This window comes from Haliotis rubra, unplaced genomic scaffold (genome assembly GCF_003918875.1).
Source record: "Haliotis rubra isolate DU_JTF1 unplaced genomic scaffold, ASM391887v1 Scf95, whole genome shotgun sequence".
Taxonomy (NCBI): Eukaryota; Metazoa; Mollusca; class Gastropoda; order Lepetellida; family Haliotidae; genus Haliotis; species Haliotis rubra.
This window is the reverse complement of record NW_025767690.1, coordinates 1,267,378-1,284,984: the sequence shown is the minus strand read 5'-3', so window position 1 is coordinate 1,284,984 and position 17,607 is coordinate 1,267,378. Positions and strand designations below refer to the sequence as shown.

Below are 17,607 nucleotides of genomic sequence, written 5' to 3'. Positions count from 1 at the left end.
GGTCGTGAGTTGTATGCGCCATGCATAACATTAGCAAAAATGTAATTACACTACATGCATAAAATGTAAAACTGACAATAATAACGTGTATTACAGCATTTTTATTACAGCTTTCAGTAAGATACATGAATGTTACGAACAGAGTACATTCTGTACTTCGGCACCGCGAGAGAAATGTGATAATAGTTTAGTCCAGTAAAACACATTGTGATATTCCGGTTCTGTTTTTAGCTAAACACTCACTGGTCAATGCATTAGTCTACTAGCCCCGTGGTGTAAGGTGTCTTTAAACGAAATATCCAGATTTCGGCTTAAGACTTTACCCTCTCACTTCCCACAACACAAGTAGTTTGATTACATTTTTCACAATGTTAGATGTATTATTCGTTTCGTTCCTTTGTTTTCAACAGAGAAGCGTCATCCCTTTGCGACATCATCGAGAACGGCTTTTATTTATTGGATATGATAATCCCTTAAATTTCACCCTTAATCATTTAAGTCCGTTTAATCATCCTCAATAGATGTTGCGATGTAATTCATCTGTCCTAAATTCGATCACCGTGTAATTCATCTGTAAAATCCCCCGTGCCAAAAATCCACTCAGATCCAGTTCCAAATATTTGAGAAACCCGTTAGAATTGTTGTTGTCTTCCGTGTTGGCGGCTTAGACCACGCCATATGTGCAGTGAAGAATCGACTCCCAATTAAACCAAACGCAGAAAAGTCGCCCTAACATCGCGACTCAATAGTCGGCACGCGCCCGGACCTCGATCCGGTATTGTCTGCGCGTGCAGTTCTTTGAAGTTGCCGATCACATCTGTCCGGTTTTTACGAGTGATTTCTCGTGTTATGATATATCGCCGTTATTGACGACGGGGTAAAAATCATGTTAAACATTTCATATTTTCCTTTACTATGTATGACTTGTCGGCTTTGTCAACTTTGGATAAATTTAATTTACTATTTTACTAATTATTTTGGGGGAGAAAACCAACGTGAGAATGTGACGCACACTAATATAGGTTTTAAGCTTCCGCTTATCAATGATATTTTGACTATGAATGCCGGTATATATAAACGAATATCACATTCTCATTCTTTGTTTACAATATCAATCATCCGATTGTGATATTAAACACAGATGTTATTAAATATCACAGCATGTCAAAGTTGGTATATTTAGTAGAGGCGGGAAATGTAGTGAGTTCGATCATTAGATTACGCTGGTATATGTTACAAGTGATGCAGGAACAAAAGATTCGCCCTAAGGAATAGTACTTGCTGTGCGCAAAACATTTTATGAGCATTTCGTGTTTGGCAAGTGTGAAATATATTTTGACTGGTAATATACTGAGAGAAACAAATAAAGGATCACCGGAAAATTCAAGTGTTCCTTTAATATTTTCCAGTTTTCATCACCACAGCGCTATTCAAAGCTGGTGATGAAAACTGGAAAATATTAAAGGAACGCTTGAATTTTCCTGTGATCCTTTATTTGGTTCGCTCAGTATATATATAGCTGTCGGACATAAATGGATGTTATACTTGACTAGGACAAAGGACAATGCTGAAGCATGTTAGTGTTATTCATGTGACAATTAAATATTTACATGCTTTGAGAATTCGTTGAAAGGGACAAAAGGCCAGCCGAGTCTTTGTGGTCAAAGGTGTAGCAATTTTAATGCAAAGTTGACTCCCCTAGTGGCGTCCGGATTCGATGAGTGATTTCATGATTCATGAGGTTTTTAAACACCATGCCTGCCCGGTGCTTTCTTACTACAAATTGTATCATTTCTGACCTTTCTATAATTTTGGTAGCCATATAATTGAAATAATTGTATGGGTGTTAACCATATATGTTAGCACCTAGAGTGTTTATAAAGTTTTAAACAACCGAGAACATTATATGGAACCTCGTCTCAATATGCCTTTACAGACTGACGCATGTACCCAAAGAGAGGGTACACAATATTATGTATATAAAAAGAGACGTACGATTAGGACGATATCATTAGTATATGTTCAGGAATCGACATCAAATTGTGATGACACCAGGTGTTCGCGGAGAGGTGAGCTCATGCTACCCCCCGGGTTCGATTCCCCACATGGGTACAATGTGTGAAGCCCATTTCTGGTGTCCCCCGCCGTGATATTGCTGGAATATTGCTAAAAGCGGCGTAAAACCATACTCACTCACTCACTCATCCTACCCTACCGGTGGCAAGAGTCACAAATACATGCAACGGCAAGTTAGTTGTTCACTGAAAGTAACAACAACAAAAACAAGGGGAAAATATGGTACAAGTCAAAATATGAATGCGGTAACCCTATTCGAGCAACTTTTGCGCACGACTTATATGATACGATTTGAAATCGTCCAAGAAAGAGCATGCTTGATTGCACAAAATTTAGACACTAAAGCCTGGAGCTGGAATACTCCTCGAAAAAACACCAGCCCTTTTTACCAGCCAGGGAAAGTACTATGTGTTTACATTTTTGTATGAGGCGGTCATTTGATGGAACCACCAACCTTCCAGCCTCCGGGCAGAGGCTTTACAGGAGAGTGAGTGAGTCCCAGCCCTGACTGCGTTGGGCGTCGATCGTATTGTCGACCACCTGTTTACAGACTACCGTGATATTGGTAGCTTAAACGGTTTACGTACAGGTACCGTGATTACGTTTCATAACGGACGTAGGTTAAGCAATTCCAAAGTGCGAAAACTTTAAAACAAAAAATACTAACAGAATCAAGGCTCATGAGTACCGCTGAAGGTCCATTGTTCACAAATGTATATGTTAATGCCGTCTCCTGATGAAACTGAACGATGTATATTTTTATATCTTGTAAATCCAGATATTAATATTCCAATGTCCTGTTTAGGTTGTGTATGGGTTTTTTCAATATAACATATTTTTGACAAGAGAATTTAGGATTTACTCTGGTGACTTTCTGTAATCTAAAGAAAACACATCAGAAAGAAACCAAGACAGTAATTTTGTGGAATATGAATTGTTATCATTTACTGTACTTGACATCAATATGACTATATTGTTGCTCTGTGATTGTTAATTCTTGTGTTTACATTATATGATATTTCAGTATTGTAGAATTTCGCCATTGTGCCCTCCAAGCCCTGTGTCTTTTCTACGTAATTCGCGATAAGATCGATAATCGAGAAATGCTCCCACGACACTCGCGGACAATTGTCTTCTAATTAATCCAAGTGAACAACACCGTCACTGTGATGTCGCCTCCCAATACCCCGGCAGATGGGGCTCATGCAAGTAAAATAATTTACGCACTTGAAAATAAACAGAGTAAAAAGTGTCTTTAATCATTCATATTTGCCAGGTCTGGTCCTGAGTCACTGGTACCAGCTAATGTCACGGGAAGCTGGCCTGAATAATGCATTGTGGTGTGTGGCAGGGGGGTCTTTTCGCTCCTTCTCTTTTAATACCAAGATCAATTGTTTTCTTTGAAACGTATTAACATAATCTAATCCATTTATGTTTGCTTTATCGTACTTTTAACTGAATATATATTTTGTTACTATGTACTTATTTATTACGATTAAGAATATTAATGATAATTTGATACAAAACTGAATTATTTCTTAATGACTTGTATTTTGGTAATGTATCGGGCTGGACGGTTTATATATCATCTTACAGTTCATAATACAATAGTCGTATTGATTTATACGTCAATTTTGACAACATAGTGAATGTGGACATATTGCCCTCATAAATAGGCTGTGTTTTCAAGTAATGACAGTGCTTTAATCACGACTAAAAGGATCATACTTTTAATGACCCAAATTACATGACCACCATAGCTCGATATACATGTATTTATTAAACTGTGTCCATGAACGAAAATCAGATATTTTTATTATTATTATTGATCAGGATGAGCATCAATATAAATTTTAATACATTGTTTTTCGAAAATCTAGAAAAGTAGCACTTTGACAAAAGAAACTGAAGGAATGAGGAAGCTTATCCTTTCTTGTCCAATTCAAATAAAGACGGTACTAACGAATGCATGTCATCAATTCATTTCACAGGGTAATATTTCTTTTAATGTACAGTTGGATCAAAACAAGGGGGGTAATTACAGTGTGTCTGAATGTACACGCTTGCCCTAATGAATCAGACATTGTCAAAAGAGTCCCATGGGGATTCCCCGTCTGTCACGTGACACAAATCGGGGCCGACTATGAGAGCCTGATTAGGTTTGTGAGACTGGGGTTCTAGGAGAGGGGCTATTGTTTTACTTGTCCCGGCATTGTCCCGCCACGAGGTGCGACGCTGAAACGCTCCTTAAAATCAGGGGAGGCAACTCATGCATAACTAATCTAATTACCCATCAGCGTCAAGTAATTAGAGTGTTGATTGAATGATCCGGTACACCAATCGGAGAAATCTATTTAAAATGTTTGGCTTTTGTCCAAAGCTTTGCTCAATCTTCATTTAACAAAATGATAAAGTTAAAATTCAAATGTCTACTATAAGATGGTCCCCAAAAATCCCAAAGCATTGTCTCATACGTTAAGTCACATGCAACTTACCAAAATAACGTATGAAAGTACGTTAATTTTCGAAATTGAAGAAAAGGTTTGGTTTGTTATGAAATCACAGGCACAGAAACATAGGATAAGATGGGGTTGATGTAGTCAGTCAGTTGGATTTTATGCATCCTTCAGGTATTCCATCAATATCCAGAGACCACTGATCTACGCTTCTTGATTTTGATCGGTTTCGAAACCTTACCTGATTTAGAAGTAAAATAAGTCTCAAAATCCAACTTAAGAACAGAGTGACCTTTTGCGAGAATACGCCACAAGACTAAGGCTTGACAGCTGCGGACTATGAAAACCTTTATTCAAGAACAGCCTACTTTTTTGTTATCTTATAGAGTAGTTATATTTATCAATTCAGAAAGGATCGCCACGATGACAAATAATATTCGACAAGATTCGGTTTGGTATAACTGGTTCCAATGTTTATTGTCCCGTTTGATAAAGTAATAACACTAAATGTAATTTGATCGATCGTAAAAAACTCCAATCAATCAGCTGATCCGTGCACCTCACGTGTTGATCGTCCCGTCAATAGCTTTCTGTGAATTTGGAAAAGTGATAAACAAAAAGTTCGAAAATTTTATTGGAGTTAGCAAGATTAAAAGTTAATTATACTAATGAACAGAATCAATGTCACTGAAAAGCGCGCACGCGACGAACAGGAGCCGAAAACCGGGGCAGATGGCGTCTAGTGGTTTCCGCCAGTCACGTGCTATGACGTCATCAAATATTGTGTCATACACGGATAAATAACGTTATGAATAAAAATATAATAAAGTTTGGTTTTGGTTCCCAAGTTTTTCCTGGTTCCCACATTCACCTACGTTACATTTGTGGATTTAATCCTACTTAACGAGGCAAAAATCTATAATAGATTGACAATCCTATCGTTAGTCGTTACCGCAAGCGTCAGCCAAGAAGACGGCAACATTGTGGGCAGCGTGGATTTATATTGGACTTTTTTATCCTTTTCTCAGGTGTATGAGAATATAACTGAACGCTAAAAGAAATATGTAAAAAATATGAATTAATAATAAATGAAATGTCAGTGATCAAGTTGAGCTAAAATGCTCGGTCATGTGTAAAACAATCCTATATGTTGTACCTTGCGTTGAACAGAGATGAGAAAATCAAAATTGATAGATTGATATACATGATTTCAAAGTGAAATGGAGTTTTAGGACACGCTCAAGATTATTGCCCTTACATTGTGAAGTGCACGCATACGTGGGGTGTGCAACTAACATGACAGAAAGCTGACTGAAAGAGTGTCGTTGCTCTGAAGATCATTTCAGCTTTATAATAGCATGTCACCTTGTCAGGGGCATATGAAACACATGGTATCACATAATGCCAATGTGGAAGGAAAGTCCGAATTGATGCAAGCCTTTGAATTTTATGGCTTGGGTTAAAGGCGCAATAACAGGCATTGACAAACTAGGGATCTTAGTTAGCTCGAATCGGGGATTCGAACCCGCTTAGTACATTGCTAAGGGAGGTAACTCTGCACAACAAATTGTTAAGTACAATGACACATCCGTCAAATCTGAGGTGCCCCCCGGGAGAGGTGGATTTGCGATTCTTTGAGGACAGACAAACAAGCTGACCCTGAGAAGCATCAAGCAGTTGGCATAGGGAAAACACTCGCTCTACTACTAGAACCTTTGGAGAATGAAAAATAGACTCTGATAACGATTCTCCATGCATGGTGACATTAAACAATTACATTATCAACTTGATAAAGAACTGGCGGTCATTAGGTAAAATAGGCTGGTTGAAATTGTTTTCTACAATTCATAAATTTATTTCAGTTACCTTCCTTTTTTGCACTTTAGTACCACGTCCAGCACAGCAAAACACGAAAATCAAAAACGAGTATTTATTTATAATGATTGAAATTGTCCTCCTTGTCTTTAGCTCCCTCTGTGTACATTGCTTAAAGGCTACGGACAGAATGTTACACGGGTATATTAAAACGTTGTTAAATCTTAATAAGCCAACCTACTCACTAATCAGAAACTTTAAACGAATCTGCCCGTTTAACCAAATCAAAATTCGGGAACGATTTGGGTGCCTCCTGAGCTTGACATTGCCTTTTTGAATGACTGAGGCAAAGTGTAACTATATACATGGTGATTTCGTGTAACTGGGGTAGCCAAGTGGTTAAAGCGTTCGCTCGTCATGCCGAAGACCCGGGTTCAATTCCCCACATTGGTGCAGTGTGTAAAGCCTATTTCCGGTGGCCCCGACGTGATGTTGCAGGAATATTGCTAAAGCGGCTTAAACCTCAATTCACTCACTCACGTGGTGATTCCTGTAGATTTCTTCAGAACTGGTCAATGCGACACATCTATATGTACAAATTATTATTGATCTCTTCAGTGAATTTATATTTATCGACCATTGTGAGGTAAATATGTGTTAATGTGCATTTTATTGTTAACAAGTCAGTTCCCATTTGCTGATAACTTGTTTAGCGAAATCATTGTTCTAAAGAGCTAATGCATTTTTAACTTGACTACTCGGCGTCAAATAAGGATTCTTGAATCTTGTAAACGTGCTCAGCCTGCCAATTATCCCGTGCACAATGCCTCTTTAACGTTAAGGAGATCCCGACTTAAGGCGGTTACAGGCATGTTGATCTGGAAGGACAATGTGTCGCGTTTGTAGTACGTAATTCCTAAACAGTTGTCGTATATGATTTACTGTTGATATCCACGTGTATCAGCGTCATCAGAGTATAAATAACCTTGGGTCCAAGAATCTAAACCCCCTCCTGTTTTTTCAAACCCCTTCTCTTCCCACCTGGTCAGGCCCCATGACTTGGCTGATTGTGAAACATTGTAACATTGTGATTCTCATTACTCATATAAGTATTACTCTCTGGGCTGGGGGCGATGGGGTAGCCTAGTGGTTAAAGCGTTCGCACATCACGCCGAAAATCCGGGTTCGATTCACTACATGGGTGCAATGGGTGAAGCCCGTTTCCGGTGTACCCGGCGTGATATTGCTGGAATATTGCTGAAGGCAGCGTAAAACTAAACTCACCCTCTCACTGTACTGACTGTCCTAGAATATTGCAACGAGACAATATTCGCTCACTTACACAGTTTGATACAGTTTCATTACTACTGGTTTTAATACTCTCATGGAAACATCAAGTTCGTGATCAAGGCAATTTGTATCAAAATGACGGATTCCTGTACTCCTTAATGGAAACAATCAGATTTCGTTAAAAAAACCAACACTACTATTTCCTATTTCCGGTTCGGCGAAGAGCCAGACACGCAAACATTTCATTAGATTTAACAAGCTTATTACACGCCGGAAGTGACGGCTTAGTGGTGCATGCCGGGATGTTCTGTAACTGTACCTCGGTCAACATGGCGACTCCCAGCGTAGGATGAACACGGCGGTAACATTATCCTTGCAACTAGTCACATTAACCGGTATCCGATCAGGTCATGGGTTCGTCGGTTTGGATGGAAAATGGTAAAGAGCGATGCGAAATCATGACCGCTCACTCTCTGGAAAGAGGAGACATTGGTTTGAAGGATGGGACGCTTATGGGTGGTGTCATGTTCTAACCAATTCGGATGCTCCTTAAATTATATATGGTAGTGCATGTTTGGTTTTGCGAAACTTGATGTGCATTTGAAATGATGATTAAAGGACGGTGAAAGATTAGAAGATCTTTACGCCTACGATAAGTTGTATGAAATATGTTAATAATAAACATAATGATAATAATAAGAGTACTTTTAGAACGCCTCATCCACATCACTGAGGGACATGCTTTAAGCGCATACAAGTCACAGTTCATTTTTACCCCGGATAACCCAAGCTGCCTGTGAGGAGGTTGATAGTCACATGTCTTATCCCACCTGGTACCCATTTTCTGCTGGTAAACAGAGGCAATTTTGAACAAAGTCACTTGCCTAAAGTGAGACCACATGTATCACATGTGCTTCGATGAGGGGCATGATTGAAGTCCTAGAAACTGACAGGTGTCAAGCCGCCAAACACGGTCACCCATCCATGGACTCTCCGCGCCCAACGTTGCTTAACTTCAACTGATTTGTGACCTGAGGTGAGGTGAAATTGGGTTTAACGTCGTGCTTGAGAATATTTCGCTCATATGACGACGTGCATGCGTGTGTATGTGTATGTGCGGCTGCTGGTACTAGCCCAGACTGAAGCTTGTTTTATAGTGCTGGCCCACTGAGATACCATGCCGCAGTGAAGCATGAATACCCCACTCAGACACATTATACTGACTCCGAGCCGACCAGTCCTTGTTGTACCCATTAATGCCGAGCGCCAGGCAGAGACCAACAAGTACCATATTTTAACGTCTTTTGGTATGACGCGGTCGGGGATCGAACCCGCGACCTTCCGCTCTCCGGGCGGACGCTCTAACCACTACACCACGGAGGCGGTAATTTTTGTGACCTGAGCTCTAGGCACAGGACCACATGCCACCACAAACAAACGTAGAAACACTACAAGGGACAAATGTACAGGTAACTAACTACCTGGGGCCAACCGGTGCCAAAGTTTTGCCAGTGACAGTGCCAGTTTTTTTCCTGGGACACTTACACCTCCCATACATTATTAGATTGGAATAGTGCTCAAGTCATTCATTCCTCCAAGTGTCGGGCGCACGTGGGTGTCTCTATTTGTGCCTGTGTATGCGTATGTGTTGTTGTTGGTGGTGGTGGAGACCTGTATTCCAGCCTGGAATAGACAATCCAGTGATTTATATTATGAGCAACAACCCCCGCCGTCGATGTACGAGTCTTATTAAAGTGAGTGAGTTGAGTTTTACGCCGCACTCAGCATTATTCCAGCCCTATAACTGCGGTCTGTAAATAACCGAGTCTGGACCAGTTAACCCAGTGATCAACAGCATGAGCATCGATATACGCAACTGGTCCTATTAAAGGGGTGGCGGGGTAACCAAAGAGTTAAAACCTTTTGTTCGTCATCCGTTTCTATTCCCCGCAATGCTTTAAACCAATTTCTGGTGTTCACCCACGAATTTACTGCAATAATGCTGAAAGCGGCATCGAATCACACTCACTCACCCTATATGCATATTGGTATTCATATCGAAAAGTAAAACGATTAAGGTTCACTAAGGACTCAATCTGATACAGACAACTGTGTTATTTTAAAAATTAAATAAAGTGAAAGCATTTTTTCACTCACGGTTGTTAATACAATACAACATCTCATGAAAAGTGTCTCTTGAAATAAATCACTTTAAGGGCCTGTCCTTTAAGATTAACAACACCGGAAGAATGAACAATCTCAAGTGTAATCAAACAGGTTGATGATACGGACACCCACCAAAATCAATCAGAAGATATCGATCCGTAGTATCGATGTTTGTTTTTCTCATCTCGTGCTGTGCAGAGTGGAGCTACCAGATCGATGGTCTCAATTTATCACCTTTTGTTTATTAGCATTAACAAAGCTCCACTATGCTCAAGTCCTGTGCAAACCATCCGTCGGGGAGATTGTGGCATTTATATGACTTTGTGAGCAGAGAAAATGCTTTGAGATTCAGTTTATGATCACTAATTGGCTGAATGGTCGCAGCGTTTTCATAACAGGTTTTACAAATGCGGTTCAGGTGTTTTATTAAAGATGCGGTCAGTTATTTAAAGGGGAAGTGGTTCGAGATGCAATGTGTTGCTGTTTTTCTTTCATTATTATAGAAGGGAGTTAAAACAGCAACGTTGACGTCTAAAGCCGATTTGAATTAAGTCATTTAAACGTTGCTCTCATTGTCTGATAGCCGACAATTAATGATGTTTGATCTAGTAATACGTGATTACCCAAGGTAAACAAAGATCTCTATATCATCCAGACCTGGTCCTTTGCAATATAATCATGGGTTCAAGCCTATGTTTTGAAGCATCACAGTTAACCTTGCCCTTTGCGCCAATACGTGAAACTGGAATTGTAACTGCTGAAATTTGTTTTTTGTTTTTTTGGTTTTCTTGGAGTTTTGTTTTGTTTTCTCTCTTTTTTGTTGTTTCATGTTTTGATTATCATTCATTAAGTGTTGAGTGGGGGCGTTTTCTATTATATTTTGTCAGCCTGTAATTTGTTTCTCTCAAGACTTTCCTGTTTGTACAATCTTGTGCGCCTTCTAAGGATGAAGCCACACTTGGTACATACAGAAATGATAGATGTTAACACCGGTATCAAGCAAGTGATGCTTCACCGAAACGTATAGATTGTAATAAAGAAGTTGTATATCGATAGAACTACCCCCTTGTTCCGCACTGAGTGATTAACAGATAAGTGCAAGTGCTAATCCCAAAGCGACACGACTTGCCTTGGTAATGCCTAATCCTTAATGGGTTATTATATTCATCCCGTCAATGAGCGAGATGATTCAACAATGGCACACATGTCATAGCTGGTTAACTAGGATATCTGTTAAGTAGAGAGGTTCTCTCAAGGGGCATTTATTTTCTACAAAGCAGGGTTTTGCTGTATTTGAAACTTGCATGTGTACTAGCTTTAGAATTGATCTTCAGCAAGCCATGCTTGTAAAGCCATGCTTGTAAGTAGCCATTAACGGGATCGGGTGGTCAGACTCTCTGACTTGGTTGACACGTGCAGATCGTCGCTCATGCTGTTGATCACTGGATTGTCTGGTCCAGACTCAATACCACCGGCGATCGAAAAGGAAAAGTGTTCTTACTTTTTAACTGTCATCTGTTTTGATACAGAGTAATCTCCCTTTCAGGTAGATTTTCAAGTATATGTTTACATAACGCATATAATTAGTGGACGATAAAAACGAGAAACTGCAAAACACGCTTACAGTAAAATATTTTACATAAAAGGATTGAAATAGCCACAAATAATCGCATTTTTCTGTAAATTTTCAAGAATATTTATTATTTTTGTATAAAATGTCATAACAGACCGATAGAAGCGTATTAACATAAATAATGTTAACTCAAAGCATCTGAATCTTCCGTCACTTTGTTCCTTTCATTTTCTATGTACTGTGTGCTTATTTTTGGTACACTAACCAGACAGTTAAAATATTGAAGTTTATCATGCGGTATTTTATTCCTAAGTTCTAATCTCTTGAAACCTGAGCTTCGCGCACAAGCACTCGATCAGTAGGTGTGGGTTTTGACTGTCAGCGTCCTTTAGTAGTTAATATCTAATTACGATTCTGCTCTTTATAACCTAATTAAACAGTATCATTAAGAATATTTACACAAGACAAAAATACGCGCACAAAACCTGAAAAAGTTAGTCGGCAAGAGTAATTGTCCCACAGGGGCTTAGTATCAAAGGGAGGCAACTACTACACAGGTGCTTGTTAATTCACTATGGCGCGAAACCCGAATAATGCAAGTAACAAAAATGAGAAATTTCCGTTATTCACTATATAAAAGGGAGATAATTGATTAAGGAAAGAATTGTTACGCCATGGTGTAGAAATACCTCTTGTGACAATGCACCCGCCCCAGCCTACACAAAATGAGATGAACTCTTTTCCGTCTCCCTCCGCCTCCCGGCCTTAACACAGCACGTGCTCTATTCAACGCACCCAGTGAGGCTTGGCGAGAACAATCGCCTCGAAGAACAGCATCTGTCGGGGTAGGGATGGCCAAATGGTGGCGCGTTTGTGTCGACACAATATCCACTCCGGCTTATCATAGGTTATATAAAAGTACACTTGCAATCCCAATGACACAAATTTACATGAACTAGAAATATTTTGAGTCAATGTAGTTTTCGTCTTTGAATGGGAAACTCTGTTCAGCGGAACTCCTGCACAATATGAAAAAGGGGTTGGGCTGTAGTATAAAATACAAAATATTCAACCAGTATCCCTATAGGAATAGATGCAATCGGCTCCTTACAGTATACCGGTATTGAGTGAGTGAGTGAGTTTAGTTTTACGCCGCACTCAGCAATATTCCAGCTATATGGCAGTATACCGGTATTGAGAATCGATCCCGGAACGGTAATCCGATAACATACACTAGACTGTATCGAACATTGTGTCTATGCGCTTCATGTGGGGAAGATGAAGTTTCGGTTCATCTTCAGCAACCCATGCTGACTTGTTTGTGTGGTATTTTTAGAAGTTGAGACGTACAATATGGAACACGTTTTATGGATAACATGCTGGTCGTAAGAGGCGACTAACGGGATCGGATGGTCAGCCAAGATCGGTGCTCACGGAAGGCTAGACACAATTATTTACAACCCGTTGCCAAATAGCTGGAATATTGCTGAGTGAGACTTTAAACCTCAAAGAAATCAAGTGCACTTCTTCATTATTATGCGAGAAAACTGTAACTGATAACAAAAGGTATAATTTCTTTATTGCATGTTGATAATAAAATACGGCGATCTCTGAAGTACATGCTCCAAGTACATCACCGCATATATATCTGTATACAATAGAGGATCGAGGAACGATAATACAAATATACACATACAGAGGATATGAAACAACCAGACATTGTACCGATTATTTTATGTTAGGCAATGCGAATCAGAGACCCTTATGTGTAATTTTATAGTAATTGATGAGTTAGGCCGCCGGTTTTAGCAATATTCCAACTATATAGAAAAAGAAATGCTTTTAATGCCATGTCCATGTTGATGCCTTAACATATGTTCTTTTACCTTAGTAAGTAAGACTGTATCTTTTCTTTAAGTGGTATGGGGGCAGTGGGGTAGCCTAGTGGTTAAAGCGTTCGCTCATCACGCCGAAGGCCCGGGTTCGATTCCCCACATGGGTACAATATGTGAAGCCCATTTCTGGTGTCGCCCGCCGTGATATTGCTGGAATATTGCTAAAAACGGCGTAAAACCATACTCAGTCAGTTTAAATGGTATGACGAAGATGGAAAGGTTTTATGGATTGACAACTTCTTTATTGTAACAAATGCGATATTTCGGTGTAGATGCTAACACCGTTGTCAGGCAAGTTCAATAAGGAAGTTGTCAATCCGTAAAACCTGTGTTCTTACATTTGTAACCATTTCAACAATCTCAACAATACTGAGAAGTTAATATATATCACACAGAGTGATGCTCAGTAAGCACTTTACCAAGAACACTGGCATACACGTATAAACGAAAAATATCTTTCATGTCGTAATTGTGTGCGAACATTTTAATGACATATGACGACCTTGAGGGTGATTGATATAACCCTTGGATTGTAATGGATTTACTGTGTCTTGTTCTATAAGTCTTGTGACTGGACATTAGTATTGTATGTTTTACCAAACATTGTAATCAATATTTATTATAACCAATTCCTTGTTTTATCAATCACTGCAACTGTAAGTGCGACACACGGAAAAATAATAAGATTTAACGTTTTGTGTCTTCTCTATGAACATATAATGTTTCAGAGGACAAAAATGAATTATTGTTCTGTGAATTATGCTAAGACAAAGATGTTGTATAGTCATGTGCTTTTAATAGATTTTTTATGTCAATTCCAGACAAGATGCCAATCAAAACAACAACCATCGACCTGAAGATGGATGACGATTTTGATGAACCGCTGAGTGACATAGATCTCGACCTTGACTTTGATGAAGACGATGACCTTGATGATGAAAGTGAAGGTGAGGATCGCCCCGACTCCACAACGGACGACAGGGATGGGAAGAAGAAAGAAAAGAGTTCCAAAAGAAAGGAAAGAAATGCGATAAAAACTCTGACGAGCCTCGCGTACCCAAGAAACGGGGTCCAAAGAAGAAGCGGATGACCAAAGCCCGTCAAGCGAAACTGCGCCTGCGCAGAGTGAAAGCCAATGCACGTGAGAGGAACAGGATGCACGGGCTGAACTCTGCACTGGATGACCTCAGAACGCATGTGCCATGCTACTCCAAAACTCAGAAACTTTCGAAAATTGAAACTCTACGTCTTGCGCGGAACTACATTTTCGTTTTGGGCGACATACTGAAGAACGGCGTTCGCCCTGATAGTGTGACGTTTGCCAAATCCTTGTCGAAAGGAATGTCCCAGAACACAATGAACATGGTTGCAGGGTGTCTCCAACTCAATCCAAGAACTCTTCTCCCTGAAACCCCCTACCCCAAACCTTACCAGTTCATGTACGAAAACGCTAACGAGTTTAGTCCTTCCATTGGAAGTGATTCCTTCGCTCCCGCTTTCCCTTCCATCACAGACCATGGCATGCCCTGCGGCCAGCAGCGCCACCTGTCTCCGGCCCAGTTATCTCCCTTCCAGCATCCCGCGCATGTAAATGTGTCTGTGTCTAATCAGGTGATGCCGTACAACTCCATGCATCAAAGGAACAGTCACCACGGCGGAAACAGAGAACCATCCCTCCCGACAGGAACCATGACGTCTTCCAACTACATGCGTTGCGACATGACGTCGTGCGAGGCGTACCCGTCTATTCAACATCCGGGTCACGGTTTCGGCGAAGTGGTTGTGGACAGCACCCAGGACTGCAGCCAGTATGTCCTCCCTGAGGACCTCGCGGACTTCCAGCCAGAACCTGTCCTTGAACACGAGTTGGGAGTCATCAGCTCCACCAGTGGTTTGTTCGACGTGAACGTATCCGGCTGATATGACGTCATAGTAACGCCCTCATCAACCAGTCCCTCCACCGCACTCACATCTTTGTAATTTAAATGTGAAATCATTTAATTGACATAAATCCGGCGGCAGACATTTTAGCAATAATCAGAGACAATCCACCCAACACTGAATAATTAATACAATAGCACAGAGGCACACAGGAAGAACGTATTTAAATATTCCTTACTCATCTTTCCGTGGCACTCGGAATTGTACGAAGTTTAATTCGTGAACACTCGCACTGTGCCGTAAACATTCGTGACGCTCTTGTATTATTCCGGGACAAACCGAACCTTCATGGAGGTTACGGAAAGGGGCGAGTGCTGACGAATGAGGTTTACATTGTAACGATAGGTTCCGGAATAGCCTGAGTTGTCACGAATATTAATACATGTATGTGCCTAAGTGATTACAAATGTTACTTGAGTGATTACTGCTGTTCAGTGCATGGTATAATCAAAGGTGTATATTTAATACCCAGTGTATATAGACATATTAAGGGGTCTTACACGACTATATGTCTGACAAATGAAACATATGTTTTGATTGCTTTATTTTTCCAGGTTAGGCAGGAAGCCTAACGTATATTTTTTTCTACGGGTTGTGCAATAATCATATTTACAAATCTGTTTTATTTCCTTGTCCATTAACAGCTTGTATTATGTAGTGGTATTGGACTATGTGCAATAAGGTTTATGTGTTGTGGCTCCTACTGCAGGATCTCAGTTAGAGTGAGTGAGTTGTGTTTTACGCCGCATTTAGCAATATTCCAGCAATATCACGGCGGGGACACCAGGAATGGGCTTCACAAATTGTACCCATGTGGGGAATCGAAACCGGGTCTTCGGCGTGACGAGTGAACGCTTTAACCACTGGACTACCCCACCGCTCCATATCAGTTAGATAACTCATGGACATGTATATAATTATTGTTAGTTAGATCACCTAGCTGTGCCCAAACAATAAGTGTAAAGTGTCTCCTCCGTATATCTAAGTAGAATGAGTGAGTATAATCTAACGCCGCTTTGGAAGCTTCAATCCGGGGAAATCCCGGGGAATCGAACCCGGGCCTTCGGCGTGACGAGCGATAGCTTTAACCACTAGGCTACCTACCGCCTCTGAATCTAGATAGAATAATCAGTGTATTGCCTTATGTAAAGTTGCAATAATACGTAGTCAGTGTTATTTCAAACTATTTATGGCATGGGGCTCAGTTGTTTGAGGAGCCCCGATGCACCGTGCAGAGTTGTCTCCCTTGGTCTTTCCAGAATCAGATGAACCTGCGATCGACTCTATTCTTCATCCGGGATATGTGTCTGGATTTGTCAAAACATTTCTTTCAAAGTTAAACGTCCAATGCTTTCATCACTTCAGGCATCAAGATGAAGCTGGCGCGCCATGATATAACTGTATATCTACTAAAACGGCATTGAACTTACTTTACTTACTCTCTTAAGTTTATTGAGCACACGAGTCAACATGCCCTAGCAGTAGGCGCTGAATGATCTCTACAACAGTTACATTGCCTTCGTCTGTCAACATTTGCTTACTCCTATGACTTCACATGCCGACCTCTGACACCAACCCTACATAACTATCTTAATGCCATGAAATACTGCCAACATATACTCATCAGCAAAAGAAACGCAATTCAAGAAATCAAAACAATCGTGTTAAAGTATCAAATCCATGCTGAAAAAGTATAAATTTCATGAACTCTGGGTTGTGGCGTTTTTATTGCTGGTCATTATATCTAGTCTGGGCGATATTATATTTACTAGATAACTGTAGATCAACGGTTTAGTGGGGTGCTATAACACAGGTTATATATTAGACAGTGGCAAGAAGATGCTGGATGATCTAGATTTTACTATGGTCTTCAAAAGTCAGTGAATTGTGCACAATGCAGTATTCCTATATCCGGCGTGTCAGCTCAATGTGGGTGATGCATCTCATTCGTTAACCACTTTAGTTGAACAGATATGAGTCGAACCCACAATCATACGTTTCCGGTGCTCCCAAGGGAGGCAACTCTGCAAAGCGAATTGCAGAGCCTGGACAACTGAGCCACTTTTTCCTTAATATTCAATAAGGATTAACTCATGAAATCTGAAATATTATATATACATGAACTGGTTAAAATACAAATGTTATTATTGTCAGTAATTTAGAATGCTTAAATTATCTGAGAATAACCATCATATTATTTATCCTATATATTCGTGTAAAGAAATTAGCGTGCCTTACATGCCTTAATCAGTGGAGTATATTTTAAAATCAATTTCAAATATATTTTAGAAAATTATATAATCAGCCTTAATCGTGCAATGTGAGTGTTTTCTAGTCAACACAAAAGTAGATGGTTTTCTATATATATATATTTATGTCTACAACTGGCCATATT

General features: G+C 40.1%; 1 protein-coding gene across 1 annotated transcript; it reads left to right on the top strand.

The window, feature by feature from the left end:
• The first annotated feature begins 11,950 nt into the window (after positions 1–11,950).
• LOC124264909 (neurogenic differentiation factor 1-like) lies at positions 11,951–15,987 on the top strand. The gene is made up of 2 exons (XM_046699690.1): positions 11,951–11,975; positions 14,224–15,987. The coding sequence occupies exons 1-2, from the start codon at positions 11,951–11,953 to the stop codon at positions 15,189–15,191; spliced, it is 993 nt and encodes a 330-aa protein (XP_046555646.1). The 3' UTR covers positions 15,192–15,987.
• The last annotated feature ends 1,620 nt before the right edge of the window (positions 15,988–17,607 follow it).